The 16,240-nt window shown below is 38.3% G+C and overlaps 1 protein-coding gene across 1 annotated transcript in view; it reads right to left on the bottom strand.

Moving 5' to 3' along the window:
* Positions 1 to 2,455: 2,455 nt before the first annotated feature.
* The window catches only part of pcdh1b (protocadherin 1b), a 98,806-nt gene continuing 85,021 nt past the window's right edge, over positions 2,456 to 16,240 (bottom strand). The window contains exon 5 of the mRNA XM_063000529.1: positions 2,456 to 4,571. Coding sequence (XP_062856599.1) covers positions 4,183 to 4,571 — 389 coding nt within the window. The 3' untranslated portion in view covers positions 2,456 to 4,182. The remainder of the gene's footprint in view (positions 4,572 to 16,240) is intronic.

Genomic DNA, 16,240 nt, shown 5'->3' with positions numbered 1-16,240 from the left:
TTTGTCTTTAGCCCAGGCGAGACGCTTCTGACGCTGTCTCTTGTTCAAGAGTGGCTTGACACAAGGAATGCGACAGCTGAAACCCATGTCTTGCATACGTCTGTGCGTGGTGGTTCTTGAAGCACTGACTCCAGCTGCAGTCCACTCTTTGTGAATCTCCCCCACATTTTTGAATGGGTTTTGTTTCACAATTCTCTCCAGGGTGCGGTTATCCCTATTGCTTGTACACTTTTTTCTACCACATCTTTTCCTTCCCTTCTGATTAGAGTGTGGCACCAGGTGTCTTCAATATTGTACCTTGTCACAATATTCTAATTTTCTGAGATACTGAATTTGGGGTTTTCATTAGTTGTCAGTTATAATCATCAACATTAAAATAAATAAACATTTGAAATATATCAGTCTGTGTGTAATGAATGAATATAACATACAAGTTTCACTTTTTGAATGGAATTACTGAAATAAATCAACTTTTTCATGATATTCTAATTTTATGACCAGCACCAGTATATATATTATCTACATACACTTGCTGTGCGTGCACGCGCTATGTCCCACTGCTAATGCACACTAGTCTCCTAAAACATACACATAATTAAGCAGTTTCATTTGTTTCAAGTTGTTACTAGTATGAGCTTTTTTCATGGGTTGAACATATCAAATTGCATTAGGTCTCTATTTCTGTCACACACAACAGTGTAAGTAAAACAGACTTTTAGACAGGTACAGACCTTTTTGTGGGTGTCAAGTCAGAAGTTGACATCTTATGAATAAATATACATTTATCCAATAAAGCACAAGTGACAGTTTGTAGTAAAATGTGTGTTACAGCCACCTGCTCTTCACACCATCCTTCAGTCAGGCACAAATGAATTGAGTGACAGCTTAATTCAGACAGCATTTAGACCTGACTAAACACATTTGACTAAACTGCTATTTTCTATTCATACTTACTCAGGGTTCTGGTTGTGTCCCAAATTCAATGGCCATGATTCAGAGTTACAGAGAAAACATCCATAATTCTTCTAAATCCATGAACTGGGTGTTGTTTATTTATAGCATTTTAGACCAGTTTGTTTGTTTTTTTGTGCTGGAAACAATATTGAGTTTTTAACTTATTGGAAACATGTTACATGCGTTGTGTCTATTAGCAAATGCTCATTAAAGAAAAAATATATAGAAAAAATAAATGCCATACTATATGGAGTAGCGGGGGAGAGTGTGTGCACATACTGTTCAGCAAATGTTTTTTTAATCTAAATTTGTCCTTGATTGATGTTTGTTTTCTTAGAATAATGTAGTTTTGTATGCAGTTACGTATAATACCATTCCAGTTTAGGTTAAATTATCATATACTGTATATTGACCCCATTGATGGCTTGGAGCTCCGATATGACTGTTAACTGTGGGACCTTATATAGGCAGGTGTTGGCAATCCCCAATCATGTCCAATCAATTAAATTTACCACGTGTGGATTTCAAATGAATTGTAGAAACATCATAAGCAGTATCAGTGAAAACAAAATGCACCTCAGCTCACTTTTGGGTGCCATATCAAAGGGGTGTGCACACTTGTGTACATATGACATTTTACATTTCGATTTTTGATAAATTAGCACAAATGTCTAAAAACCTGCTTTAACTTTGTCATTGTGGGCTATTTTGTGTAGAACTTTGTGACAAAAAAAATTACAGAATGAGTCTGTAATGTAATAAAACGTGGAGAAGGTGAAAGGGGTGTGCAGACTCTCCGGTTTGACTGTATATATATATATATATATATATATATATATATATATATATATACATATATATACAGTATATAATCTTAATGACAGTTAAATTCTTAATCAAATTTAAAAGCATAATGCATTCTGCATAGTGAAAAAGGATATGAGGCAACTTCATTAAGAATAGTAAAAACAGGGGTGGTCATAAGGTGGTTATGAATGTAGAGGCAATTCTTCTTCTCACAGGCTACAAGGATTTGTGAGTAATAGGTACATTTACATTTTCTGCATTTAGCCGACGCTTTTATCCAAAGCGACTTACACAATGAGCTGAACACGATGAGCAATTTAGGGTTAAGGGCCTTGCTCAGGGACCCAACAGTGACAACTTGGTGGTGGTGGGGTTTGAACCGGCAACCTTCTGTTTACTAGTCCAGTACCTTAACCACTGAGCTATCACTGGGTACATCTGAAGCATGGGATGTTTTAACTTGTTTGTGACAATACGAAGGGACAATGTGTGGTCAGTTTAGTTAAGAGGATGGAGTTAATGCTTGTACCTTCTATTAAAACATGCACTCCTTAACCCTCCTATTATGTTAGAAAAAAAATACATCCATAATGTTACTGGTCAGATTGACCCACACAGTTTAAATACACTTAAAACCATGCAATCGGTCAAGCCAAAACTGTAAAACTTTATTAAGAATTATCAGAAGACTCAGAAACATGAAATATGAGCGCATATGGTATACATAATTTTTTCAAACAATTATTTAATTAACAATAAACTGTAGCATTGTGAAAATACGATTGATAACATCGTGACATGGTAACATAGATTAACGATTTATTTTTTTTGTAATTTCTCAGGTATGGCTAGTCTTTCATACTTTTTGTTAAACAATCCCCACATGATAAGTGTAAGCATGTTTTCTGCAGATGTATTTCCTGCACTGGACACATGTGGTGCTGGTTTTACTATATTGTTGAAATGGGCAGTCCTATTGCCATAACGTATGCCCACTGGATTCATTGTTTGCTAATTGGCTGTATGTGTTTATACACCAGCTTGAATTTTCTGGACAACGGCTGCAGCTGTGGAGATTGAGGTGGCCAGGTTTGCCTTTGGATCTTGGGAGTGATGAGTAAAAAATCCAATGTCGGTGCAATTTGCCCTCATTCCATTGATGGTTGATTGTTTTGGTATGACCCTGTAGACCTCTGCTCATATCCAGCACCACCCTTGTCCCCTGGTTCATTTCAGATGCACCTCCACATGGCTTTTCCTTGAAGACTTAAATATTCCATATTCTGGGTCAGATATTGTCAGCTGTAGAACTGACAAGAACTGTGTGCAAGCTCCTTTTAACCCTCTTAGGGCAATCAGAACCAGTCATAACATCAGCATACCTGTCAAGTTTTGGATTTAAAAATAAGGAAAATTTTCCGCCGCGCGCTTCGAGCCATCCCACCAGCCCAACCGAGGTTCAGTATCCCTTACATTTTAAGACAGGTTTACAAGAAATCTAAAATAACCACCTGTGAACCACTTACAAACTACAATTAGATGATCAGAATCTGATAGGCCTACCTTTGTTGACACTGAAATGCTGTGGACATTCCTACATATGTAATTCTTATAATACAGCCTAAATGAAAACACAAAAGGGAATTGAAGCACATTTATTTATTTTACATATTTTCAGCATATATACACATTGCTTGTCTTAAAGTGAAACACATTTTATTTTCTTCTCCTCTTTAGAAAGGTAAATTCGATGTCCCATTTCTCTAGATATTTACATGCAGTCTTTAATTTTTTGGCAGGAATGCCCTCTCTCTCCTTGCATCCTCGCGAGGTTAGTGACATTTCAGTTTGGAGAGGCACAGGAATGTTTTTTAAAATTATAATATAATACGGGAAATTTACGGGAAAATACTAATACGGGAGGACGGCGGGAAAGAGGGGTAAAATACGGTAGTTTCCCGGACAAAACAGGAGACTTGACAGGTATGCATCAGTATACATCAAATAAAAAAACATCTGGATCAAAATGACCCAAGACAACATCTTTGTACACAAACACTGTACAGACTGTACAGACAACACATCAGTGTGACCAAACTTTGCAAGCAAGTTCAGGACCCAAATTAATGAAAAGTCAAACAATTTCATGGCTCAAAAGTGGAAATGGGTCAAATTGACCCGTAACATAATGAGAGGGTTAAACTTAGTATTTATTTAATCTATTAAACCTGACCGATAATATTAGACTACCCTGCTTTGTTTTTTTCAGCATTAGCATGATGTTGAGAATAAGAATTTATAGTCACCCTAGTTACCTCACTTTCTTTTAATTATCCAAAACTGTTTAAACATTTGGGTCAAGCTTCAAATCCTGGGTGCATTTGGGTTGATGATAATCTAATGACCCCTGACACTGATCCATCACAGGTAAATCTCCTTTTTGGACCCCTGCCTGGAAGAAAAAGTCACTGCTGTTTGGCTCAATGGAGTTTCCTCCATAGCACCATCCTTCACACCCTCACCCCCAGCAGAGTAAGCACTAGTGTAGAGGGTCATGAAGCAAATTCCAGATAGCTTACTGGCCTCACCCCCAAGCTCCTCTCTCATGGGTTTGGGACTTCCATTGCCTATCACTGGCTGCTGAGGCTCCCACTCATGGTAAGGCACAAAAGTGGAAAGTTTTGATCCACTCCTGGTAAGTTTTGAGTTTCGGTTCGGCGATGGCATCCAGCATGAATCTGAATGACCAAACTCAGTGCACTCATGTGTACAGTTCCCAGTCATTGCCACATCTGGAAGTGATCTTAGGTCTGGAACAAAATACAATGAAAATTACACAATTAGCTCAATTGTTTACGAAACAGTAGCATTTATTGCTTGCAGTGATGCTACAGGATTCAGTGAAGGCTTACACTCTAAAATGACATTATTTACTGCAAACAACTTTGTCAAATGTTGGAAAGACATGTCAAAAGTCATATTTTTTCTAATGAATTTATATAAAATGGCTAAGTTTTGACATCCACAAGACATATACTACATAGTCAAAAAGTACATGGACATGCCTTATAATTGATGAGTTTAGGTGAATGAGCACACACTGCTAAAGTATGCTTAAAATGTATATAAGTCGAATAACATGCCTCCAAATTGCATCCAATGGCATCAGCTTTAAAATATAATATATAAATTGTTATATGTAAAGTAGGATAAGTGTTCATCACTTCTGTCAGGTTTCAAACAGTTTAACTATGTTTAAAACAGTTTAATTATTAGGTTTTAATTAGTATAAGACTGCCCCTACTTTTTGTTTTAAATACTAATTATATAAGATGAGCATAACATTTAATTAGTATAAGAGAGTAATACCCAAACCAGATATGCTTAAAATTACAAAGATATCTAACATGTCAGTTGAATTCTGTATCTGTATCATGATGGTGAGAACAGCAGAAGAGAACTCACCACCAGATTCTGGTCCCAAGTGCAAATGCTGGACAGAGTCGGAATGGAAAGGGGAAGGCTATAAAGTATAATTACCAAAAGAACAAACAAAGAACACTATAAAAACTAGTGAAATGATAATACACATGCCTGAGGCAGAGCACTAACAATAAGAACACTCGAGACAGGCAGCGGTCAAGTAGTCGACTCTTCCCCACGTCAAGATTTACTTACTGGTCTAATAACAGCTAATGAAAGAGAGTGCTAGGTGAAAAATTGACCACTGCCAGCTAATCAGCTACTTGGTCCCCCAAATGACATGCTGTTAAAGTCCAAATGCTTTTCTTTAAAAAGGGTAAACTAAAAGAAAAAAAATGCAGAGTGAGAAATAACAAACTGTAAGTTGGTTCATAGAATTAACTTGAGCATGGCCTTCAAGAAAATGAAAGCTGGGAGCAATGTTTACAAATGCTTTGGATTGCTTAATACAGATATTCATTAAAACAGAATGAATAGCAAACGAGAATACACACCAGCTGACTACCTTTAAAATTGAGCTTGGATAATGACTCAGTACTGAATGGATCTTTGGGTATTGCCCTGGAGTCAGGTGTGGTGCATTAGCGCACCTGGGATTTGTAGTCTGTTTGGGACTATATAGGGCCGATTCATGCATTCTTCTGTGAGATAATTTCTTAAATTATGGGAACTTTTGTAAAAATACAATAATAATAAGAATAATTTATCTGACTGACCAAAGTACAATAGCTGACCAACTTATTTTGTAAGTATAAAAAATGGCCCATGCAACACACTCAAAAAGGCTGTAATAGGGGCCAAATAAGAGTGCAAAGTTAATAAAACATTCAAATTACATTGTATTTGAAAAATTCCACAATTAGCAGATACATTGGTAGGTAAGGGTATCATTTTCGGGTTTAAAAGAATGATCTACTAAGGCTTTGGCTTTGCAAGCAAAGACAGGTCATGGCTCATCACTTTGTGCCAAATTTTAGGAGAGAATGGTCAATCAGCTTAAAAAGAACATTTATCAACACAAGATTAAAAATTATTTAAATTATTTATCTTTTACCATTCGTAATATTGTGAAAAAATTCAGGGGGATCTGGGGAAACCCGGAGAATAGCCACATAGAATATGGAATGCCCATGACAAAATCTATCGTTATGGGGTGCAAAGTCCACAGAGACCACAGACTTTTGAGCAGCTGTAGTCTTGTGATAAATGGGCAAAAAATTCCACTCATAAAACTACAATTATATTCCATAGTTACCAAACAATTATAAGTGTAAATAATAGGAAAGGTAAAGTAATGTGATGTGTATGTGTACTGCAGTTCCGGCACAAACTCAGTCAGACACAGGGACTCACTTTGAACCTTTTACGTGTTGCTTTTATAAGTCTTAACTATTTGAGGATTGTGCTGACTGGCCAATTTGCCATTATAGTAAGGTGGGCAGGGCAGCACGGGATCCCATGATGCTGTACAGCCACGGCCAAAGGATTTTTAGGGGTTGTAAAGTGGGTTTTGTGGTTAAAATTGTGATTTGCTTACATGTACATAGTTGTATTCCAAATGCTGAACAGCATAGCACATTTTGTGTCATGTCCAGAGGTAGTTCCAGACTTGAGCCCAGAGTCTTAAGAAGGGCTTGGACCCACCAAGACCCTGTTTTCTGCCCCTGTTAACATGTGACAACTAGCTTGCTAGCTCGGCAGATAGATAACAAGTTCTAAGGTAAAGGTCTCATGCAGCGGTGGTTCAGTACAGTTTTACGTAAGAACTGAACATACAAATACATATCATTTGCATCTTAAATTCTAAAGAAATTAACAAATACAATATATTTACTGAATGCATACAAATTACTTGAATATACAACAATCCATTTACCTTAAAGCTACCTTCAGAACAAACCTTCCCACAATATTGCTGATTTTCACGACTTATGTGTTTGTAAACATTATTTATGGCCAAACAACAGAGGAAAAATGTCTGACAAATAGACTTATAAACGACCTATGGCATCGCTAAAGGGACAATTTAAAACACAAATATATCCTATAATGCATCCTATAATGGTACCACGCTGGAATTCACTGAGCTCCTGAGAGCGACACATTCTTTCACAAATGGTTGTAGAAGCAGTCTGCATGCCTAAGTGCTTGGTTTTATACACTTGTGGCCATGGAAGTGATTGGAACACCTGAATTCAATGATTTGGATGGGTGAATACTTTTGGCAATATAGTGTGCTTTGTAAAAGCTTTTGTCTTGACTGAGAAAGGCATTCACCACCACCCCAATCAGCCATTCATTCCTTCTGGCTTGCATGTCTTTAAGAAGCACACGGTCTCCTTGTTTTGATTTGTTCACTTGCCACTTTTGCCTTGGTTGGAGTGACACCAGACATTCTTGATGATATAGCTATAGCACTCTATCCATAATGTTACAAGCAATGCTAATCATCCGCTTCCACACTTCACCCATGTCTGAGGAGTGGGAAGGGTTGAATGTCCAGGTGCTAGCTTGGTCTTGAAGGTAAGTTGTCACTTCAGGGTCCTTGGAGTTTATCTTGAACTCTCTGTGAATAAGATTCCCCCTCAAGTAAATGGCTACTTCTCTTTGCTATTTAATGTAATTGGTATTTTTTATTAAGTTATGTGTTAATATTTGAGTTGTGCGGCTGTGAGGCTCAGAGTAGATCTGGGATTTGGCACTGGTTTACTGTAGAACAATCAGAGGTATTGTTCTGGTTTATGGTAAAACATTCAGGGTGTTGTTCTTAAGTGAGGGTATGGGACCCTGTGTTCTTTTAACCAAGATTTTTCAGAAGAAACCTGGTACAGGCAGACGTGTCTATATAGAGAGTTTGAATGCACTTAGCAACACTCAAGAAAATGTCTCTGCTAAAAACCAGAGCTGGCAAAGTGTATGGAGGGGAGGGGACAATGTATGTGTGGGGAACACATCCTAGCGCATCTTACAGCAATCTGAGAGACGGCCAAGATGAGCAATGACTGGTCACAAGTTTCTGCTGGTTCAGATGACAAACCCTGACTGGGGGCATAATGACAACACAGCCTATGTCCAGAATATTAATGCACTACTTGATCAAATTAAGAGAGACTTTTCCTATGAGAATGGACATGACAAAGTTTGCAGCCTGCAAGCAAGAAGATGGAAGCCCACCTGAGAAACAGCTTTCTTAATGAACTGAAACCAGAGATCCAGAATATATTCAAAAGCGCCTGTATCACATCATGATCATGAGATCGTGGCAAGGACAAGGACGAGAACGACAATGTAGTAACTGACATCACTAATTATTTAGTGAAAATAGCCAAAAAAGCTGGTAGATAGCCCAGAAGTTGCATTGCACCGCACATAGTGAAGTGACTTCTGAGTTTTGACACAAGATAGTACAGAAAAAATTGTAACATAAAAACACTGCTTTTAGAAAAATCACAATCAGGAAAAAAGGGAAAAAATGCATAAATAAATAGAAAAAAAAACTGGTCTTGCAAAACATTCTTACGTTAGGACTGACTGACACTTTTAGACCTTTTACTCAGACGGTGGACGAAAAATAGGGTTCTATGTTGAAATAATATTACAATTAAAAGATGTACTGTTGTACTCTGATGTACTGTTCTGAATCCTGATACCCTATTGCCTACAGAGGAAAATGGTGAACCAAATGATTGTGTTTCTGTAACTAATAAACTTTGTTTCCTTGGGTTTGACCTACAGGAGACTTCCACTTTGCACTTCCAAATTCTGATCTAGAATTGTTTGTTGACATATCAGTTTCTTGCAACCCTTAAACTGACAAGAGTCAGATGGGCTTTGAGGTGGTCACTGCTCATCATTAGGTCCTTTACCATCACATTACTTTAATTAAAGAATGTAAGTGTGTGAAAGGCAAAATGTTAACTGTTTACAGGTATACATTTGGAATGGTCCATGATTTTGAAAGCACAAAAAATTTCTGACCTGTTCTGGTACCGACATTGCTCACCACTCCTTGGTTTCTCGGTTGCTTAATGCTATCCTATTTCCAAAGCAGGTGGCAGTTTGCAAGTGAAAGGCCCATTTCAATAGGTCTGATCCTGTTTCACTGGAAAATGACTAAGCTGGCAATGTTAAAGCTGTTGCTAAATTGCCATTTGTACCTGTCTTATCTCTTTTGCATGAGCCGGAGAAACAACAACCACAACAAACAGATTCCATATACACATCACATTCAGAACATGAACATGAATTAGGTGACCAGGTATTCCAACTATCCCAGAATTCAAAACCCTGAGTTATTGGGTGTGGAGCCCAGTATACCAACCAATGAAGGACATTTTAAATGCCAACCCATGTTATTATCAAAACTTACATTTTCTTTCGAAGGTGGCTTGAATACACCCCAGTTTTTCATCATTGTTTTGGGATCACCAGGTAGTTAGACATAAAAAAACCTATGGCATCCTTTCCGCCATCAAGGCTAGTGTGGTTTGAGAGGATCTGTCTGTGTTTTAATGCTGATGACGTGTCTAATAACACTGCCAATTACAGGCTTTGGACAATGAAACTGAAACACCTGGTTTTAGACCACAATAATTTATTAGTATGGTGTAGGGCAGGGGTCAGCAACCTATGGCACGCGTGCCAAAACTGGCACTTGAAGCACGTTTGTCTGGCACTCTGATTGGTAAGAGTAAAAAAAATTTATTTCATGCTTAGTTGGATCCGTCCTTACCCCCTTTGCCATAAGCTCACTCCCGACACCTTGATTAACCTTAACAACCATAAATTACTCCACCTTAACCGCCTCCACCTATGGCCAGTTAAGGTTGAGTAATTTATGCTAGTTAAGGTTAATCAAGGTGTCAAAAGTGAGTCAGCTTTCAGTTTCGTGCAAAACTTGGTATAGCATGGCTGCTAAACGCCCAAAAGTGGATGTTCGTTCAATTCAACAAGACCTCAAGTGTGCACTGCCATTTTGAGACAAAGCACCAAAGCTCATTTAAGGATGATGCTGACAAAATGGAATCAATCAAACGAGCAATTTCAAGGTACAAGAAACAGACAAGTGTTCTTCAGAAATTTAAGCCAGTAAGTTCACCTCATACACACCACAGATGGATCATCTTTGCAGAGAGTCAGGGACAAGGATCACACTGACATGTAAGATTAATTAACTGATTAATTGGTTTATGTCACATACATATCGGCACAGAGTACAAAAAAGGTTGCTGACCCCTGGTGTAGGGCCTCCTTTTGCGGCCAATACAGCGTCAATTCGTCTTGGAAATGACATATACAAGTCCTGCACAGTGGTCAGAGGGATTTTAAGCCATTCTTCTTGCAGGATAGTGGCCAGGTCACTACGTGATGCTGGTGGAGGAAAACGTTTCCTGACTCGCTTCTCCAAAACACCCCAAAGTGGCTCAATAATATTTAGATCTGGTGACTGTGCAGGCCATGGGAGATGTTCAACTTCACTTTCATGTTCATCAAACCAATCTTTCACCAGTCTTGCTGTGTGTATTGGTGCATTGTCATCCTGATACACGGCACCGCCTTCAGGATACAATGTTTGAACCATTGGATGCATATGGTCCTCCAGAATGGTTCGGTAGTCCTTGGCAGTGACGCGCCCATCTAGCACAAGTATTGGGCCAAGGGAATGCCATGATATGGCAGCCCAAACCATCACTGATCCACCCCCATGCTTCACTCTGGGCATGCAACAGTCTGGGTGGTACGCTTCTTTGGGGCTTCTCCACACCGTAACTCTCCCGGATGTGGGGAAAACAGTAAAGGTGGACTCATCAGAGAACAATACATGTTTCACATTGTCCACAGCCCAAGATTTGCGCTCCTTGCACCATTGAAACCGACGTTTGGCATTGGCACGAGTGACCAAAGGTTTGGCTATAGCAGCCCGGCCGTGTATATCGACCCTGTGGAGCTCCCGACGGACAGTTCTGGTGGAAACAGGAGAGTTGAGGTGCACATTTAATTCTGCCGTGATTTGGGCAGCCGTGGTTTTATGTTTTTTGGATACAATCCGGGTTAGCACCCGAACATCCCTTTCAGACAGCTTCCTCTTGCGTCCACAGTTAATCCTGTTGGATGTGGTTTGTCCTTCTTGGTGGTATGCTGACTACCCTGGATACCGTGGCTCTTGATACATCACAAAGACTTGCTGTCTTGGTCACAGATGCGCCAGCAAGACGTGCACCAACAATTTGTCCTCTTTTGAACTCTGGTATGTCACCCATAATGTTGTGTGCATTGCAATATTTTGAGCAAAACTGTGCTCTTACCCTGCTAATTGAACCTTCACACTCTGCTCTTACTGGTGCAATGTGCAATTAATGAAGATTGGCCACCAGACTGGTCCAATTTAGCCATGAAACCTCCCACACTAAAATGACAGGTGTTTCAGTTTCATTGTCCAACCCTGTATGTGGATTGCCAGATCACAACCTGAGATCAACAGCTAACAAAGATAACACTACTGTATACTTCCTAAATGCATACTGGCAGCTTGCTATTTTCACAGCGGTAAGCCTTAAATTGTATACAAAGTATGAATCTTACATTTGTTTAGTTTTCCCACACGGCACTGAGCATGTAGGCAGCTATAGGCAAGCAAATGTGTCTATGAATCAGACGATCTGTGCTGTTGATGATGTATTAATGAAACAGTAACTTAAACCTGTACAGAATGTTATTGTGGATGAATCCTGTCATTTTCCTTACAAAATTTGGTTTATATGTTTCTATTCTTTTCATTTTGCTTTAATAGTTTAGTTTGACTGTCATAAAATGACAAAAAGGGAGGAATGTAAGAGAAAAATGTTTATTTACACTAGCAGTATTAATACATAACAAATTACTACTTAAAATGTAGATATGCTTAGGACATGATTGCCAGCAGTCATATTCCAATATTCCAAGAATACTGCCACAATAAAATGTTACTGGATGTGTATGTGGTGTACGTGACAAGAAGTGCGTTAATTGTATTGTATGACGTCCAAAACCCAGTTCTAGCTGATTTAGATCAGTTCCTATGTTCTCTGTGTGAGACTCTGTCAGTGTGATCCTTCTCTGCAGACAAGATTAAAACTCAAAATTTTTTTTACTCACAATTCATTCTCTGGGGTATTTCATTAAGGGTTTTTCCACTACAACTTGTAGCTGGCAGAAGTTGGAACGAACCCACTTTATTGGTGACCTTTCATAATGAATAAGCTCTAACTTTTCAAACTGGCCTGTTATGTTGATGGACTGTTACTGGAGAAATTATTTGTGTTAGCTATTTAATTGGACCAGTTGAAGCATGAGAGGTGGCAAAGATAACTGCCAGCTTCAGCCTTGGCAGAATCACAATCAGTGGAGCCTATGCTGCAGTGTGAGACTTTTCATCTTTCCCAGGAGGAGATGCTTCGACATTTGCATAGAGTGTGCAGTGGCATTTCAGGTCACATTTCATGTAAATGTCATGGTCGTCCACACAGGCAGCGACCTTGGGAAGACATTGTGGTTGGTATCAAAGTAATTTTTTTTCTGATTGACTATTAACTGCCCCAAGTCTGTCACTGTGTTTTCAGCGTTGATTAAATTTGATCCATTCCAGGCTGGTGGACCAACATCAACTGCCCAGGGAACTTCAAAATCTGTTAAGGTGGGCAGCAGCAGATGGAGAGCCAGGTGGTGAGAGAGTTGTTACCCAGCTTACAGAACCTGTGTGTTTGTTAGTGCTCTTCACCCATCAGATTAGTCTTTTTTGTTCATTGCAACTTATTGCAATATTAAGAATTGCTATGGCTCAAAAACATGACAGTTTCTCTCCTGGTCAAATCATAAATTAATTTTCATGGTTATAATAATAAGGGTAATAACTGCAGCAGGGCTATCAAACTTATTGAAAAAGTGGTTCAACTGGTTTGCTCTCACCATATCCCCCTCTGCTGAGTTTCTTCCTTTGTTTTTGCTCTCTGTGATGGTTTTCATGCCATCCTAGACCCCCTTTATGCTGTTCTTTTGCAGTTTCTGCTCTATTTTTCTTTTGTATGATTTCTTTGCCTCTTTCAGCTAAACCTTGAGGTATCCCTGTACATGCTTCAGCTGTGCCCGATCTCCATCTCAAAATGTCCCTTCTTTTTCCTGTTAAGGAGCTCTTTGATGTTGCTTGTACTCCAGGGCTTGTTATTGGTGAAGCAGTGTACAGTTTTGCTGTGACAATGTCAATACAGAAATTCAGGTAGTCAGTGATGCAGTGTGTGACCCCTGTATGCATCCTTGACATTTGCATACAGGAGGTCTATTGCTCTGTTCACAAACTGATGAAAAGTATACTGTGGCATGAGTTAAGTCACCAAAACCGAAGAGAATTTAGTATGTAAATGGAAAGGGCACAAGCCTAAAATGAACACCTATGATCTCTGATCTTTTAGATGGCATTGCACCTCAGATGACACTGCAATGTCATTCATCATGGGCAAGGGATTACTTTGGCAAATCTTTGTCTAGCATTACAACATAGAGTTACATTCACAAATGCCACTTAAGACATTCATGTGCCAAAGAGAAGCCTTATGATAACCAATTTCAAATGTGGCATCAAGTTCACTGGGTACAGAGGCATCTGGGATAGATCATCATGCAGTGTAAATGTGTATTGTGGCCAGAGAAATTAGTATTTCAGATCTTTTTTGGAAGAAATGGACATTGTGTGCTCTGAACCAAAGATGAAAAAGACCATCCAGACTGTTATCATAAGTCCAAAAGCCAGGGTCTGTCATGGTATAGTGTTGTGTTTTGGCGAAGATAATTTACACTTCTGTGATGACATCAGTAATGCAGAAAAGTACACTGAGATTGTATGATGCTTTCAGGACGACATCAAAACTAAAAGGCCTGCAGAGTAAACCAAAGAAAAGCAATACCCATAATTCAGTTTACAAATTCAATTAGAGTATTATGCTCCTATAATCATTTTTCATGGAAAAGCAGAGAAAAGCTGACAGGAAGCGGTGGTAATGGGAGGCACATTTTTGAAAAGTGCATTGTATTTTCTTACAATAAAGAACCAATCGATTCACAAATGTGAATCTATTCTATAGATTTTAAAACACAGCATTTTAAAAGCATTTTGTTGGTTGTTAAATTACAATAAGAATTCTACAACTGCCATGAATATTTTTTAATCCAGCAATATGGTTTTAAGCCAGCAAAGTGCACAACACAGAAGTAATGTTTGCCTTAAGAATGTTGATGGATAAGTATGGGAAAGGCCAAAATGAGTTACATTGTACGTTTGTAGATCTACAACCCTAAATCAGAAAAGGTTGGGACAGCATGGAAAAAACACAGTTTTGTACATTTACTTTGACTTTTATTTCATTGCAGACAGTATAAACCTGAGATATTTCATGTTTTGTATACTCAACTTCATTTCATTTATTAATAAACATCCATTCCTATATTTCAGGCCTGCAACACATTCCAAAAAAGTTGGGACAGTAAAGCATTCTCTATTCGGCACAGGTCAGGACTGTAGGCAGGCCAGTCCAGTACCCATAACCTCTTCTTCAGCAGCCATGCCTTTGTAATGTGTGCAGCATGTGAATGCTGAATAGTATGTAAGGTTTTAATGAATGCTTGATGTGATTGGCTTACAGTAATGCTGAGAGTGCCAACACTGTTAGCTGAGGTTGGTCTAGACATGTACCAAATATCTAGACAAATAGAACAGACCAATCCATCGTTTGCTCCTACTCTTTCTCTTTCCCTGCTTCTTTCCCTCATTTCTTGCACCTCCCCTGCCTAATGCAATCATTTCTGTTTGATAATGGCTTGTAACTCTATCACTCAGCATCCCAAAGGGCACTGATTCAGACAGACATTCTTTCTTCAGTAATGTCCCCACTTCCTCTAGAACAAATGAGGGAGAAAGAGTGTGGGAGTAAATTAATTTAAATCTCAATTTAAATAAGTGTTATGATTATTATAAGTAATAATAAGTTCTATTTATTTGGTTGTTGTATTTACAGCATAGTGTTTATTTTTATTGCCTCAAATGAAATCATGCCAGTGATGAGATGTGTCACAGCATGTACTTCTTTACAGGACCATCACTGAAAAATAACAAGCTTTATAGCATAAAAGAAAAATGGTGCTTCAAATATAAGGATGTGTAACACCTCATTGAGAAAAGCTAGTTGTAAGGTTGTGTACCAACTCAAAGACCACAGCCAACTGTAAGATTGCATACCAACCAACTAGAAAACAGACAATCAAGTGTAAATCTTTGCTATTAAACACTGCACAATTTCAGTGAAATACTAAAAATGCAAACATTTATTTAAAAAAGTATATATTTATACAATTTAAATAGGTTTAAAAAGCTGTAGTCAAGTGTACTGAAGCTTGTGAACACATCACATGAGTTTTTAAAGACACATGCATGGTGAGGCAGCCATCTTTTGTACACCTAACTACGCTAACAAAAAGGCAGTCTGTGTGTGTGTGTGTTTGTTAGTGTGCGAATATATAACCAATATATTACAGACATGCAAACACTGCAACTATGTAACAACAGAAAAGAAGATAAAATAATAATAATAATAATAATAATAATAAAAATAAATAAATAAATAAAAAATAAAAAACCCTACAAAATAATAATAATAAAAGAGAGTTAAGAAATATAATTAAATAATAAATATAGGAAGTTAGGGGAGTTAGGAAGTAAGGTTACTTGAGTCCTCTGAAGGAAGCCGTGGAAGAGATTTGAAGAATGTTATAAAGGGGGACCAGCACCTATAAAAGTTGTCTGTTGAACCCCTCAGACTAAACTTTATCTTCTCAAGGTGTAGAAAGAACATAACATCCTTCAGCCAAAGTGAATTGGGGGGCATATAATACATTAAGAAGTTTGCGAATGTTGGAGGGCAGTTGCCTTCCTTTAATAAATCCAGTCTGATCTCAAATCAAATCAAATCAA

This window comes from Trichomycterus rosablanca, chromosome 8, assembly GCF_030014385.1.
Source record: "Trichomycterus rosablanca isolate fTriRos1 chromosome 8, fTriRos1.hap1, whole genome shotgun sequence".
NCBI classification, from domain to species: Eukaryota; Metazoa; Chordata; class Actinopteri; order Siluriformes; family Trichomycteridae; genus Trichomycterus; species Trichomycterus rosablanca.
This window is presented reverse-complemented; position numbering and strand designations above follow the sequence as displayed.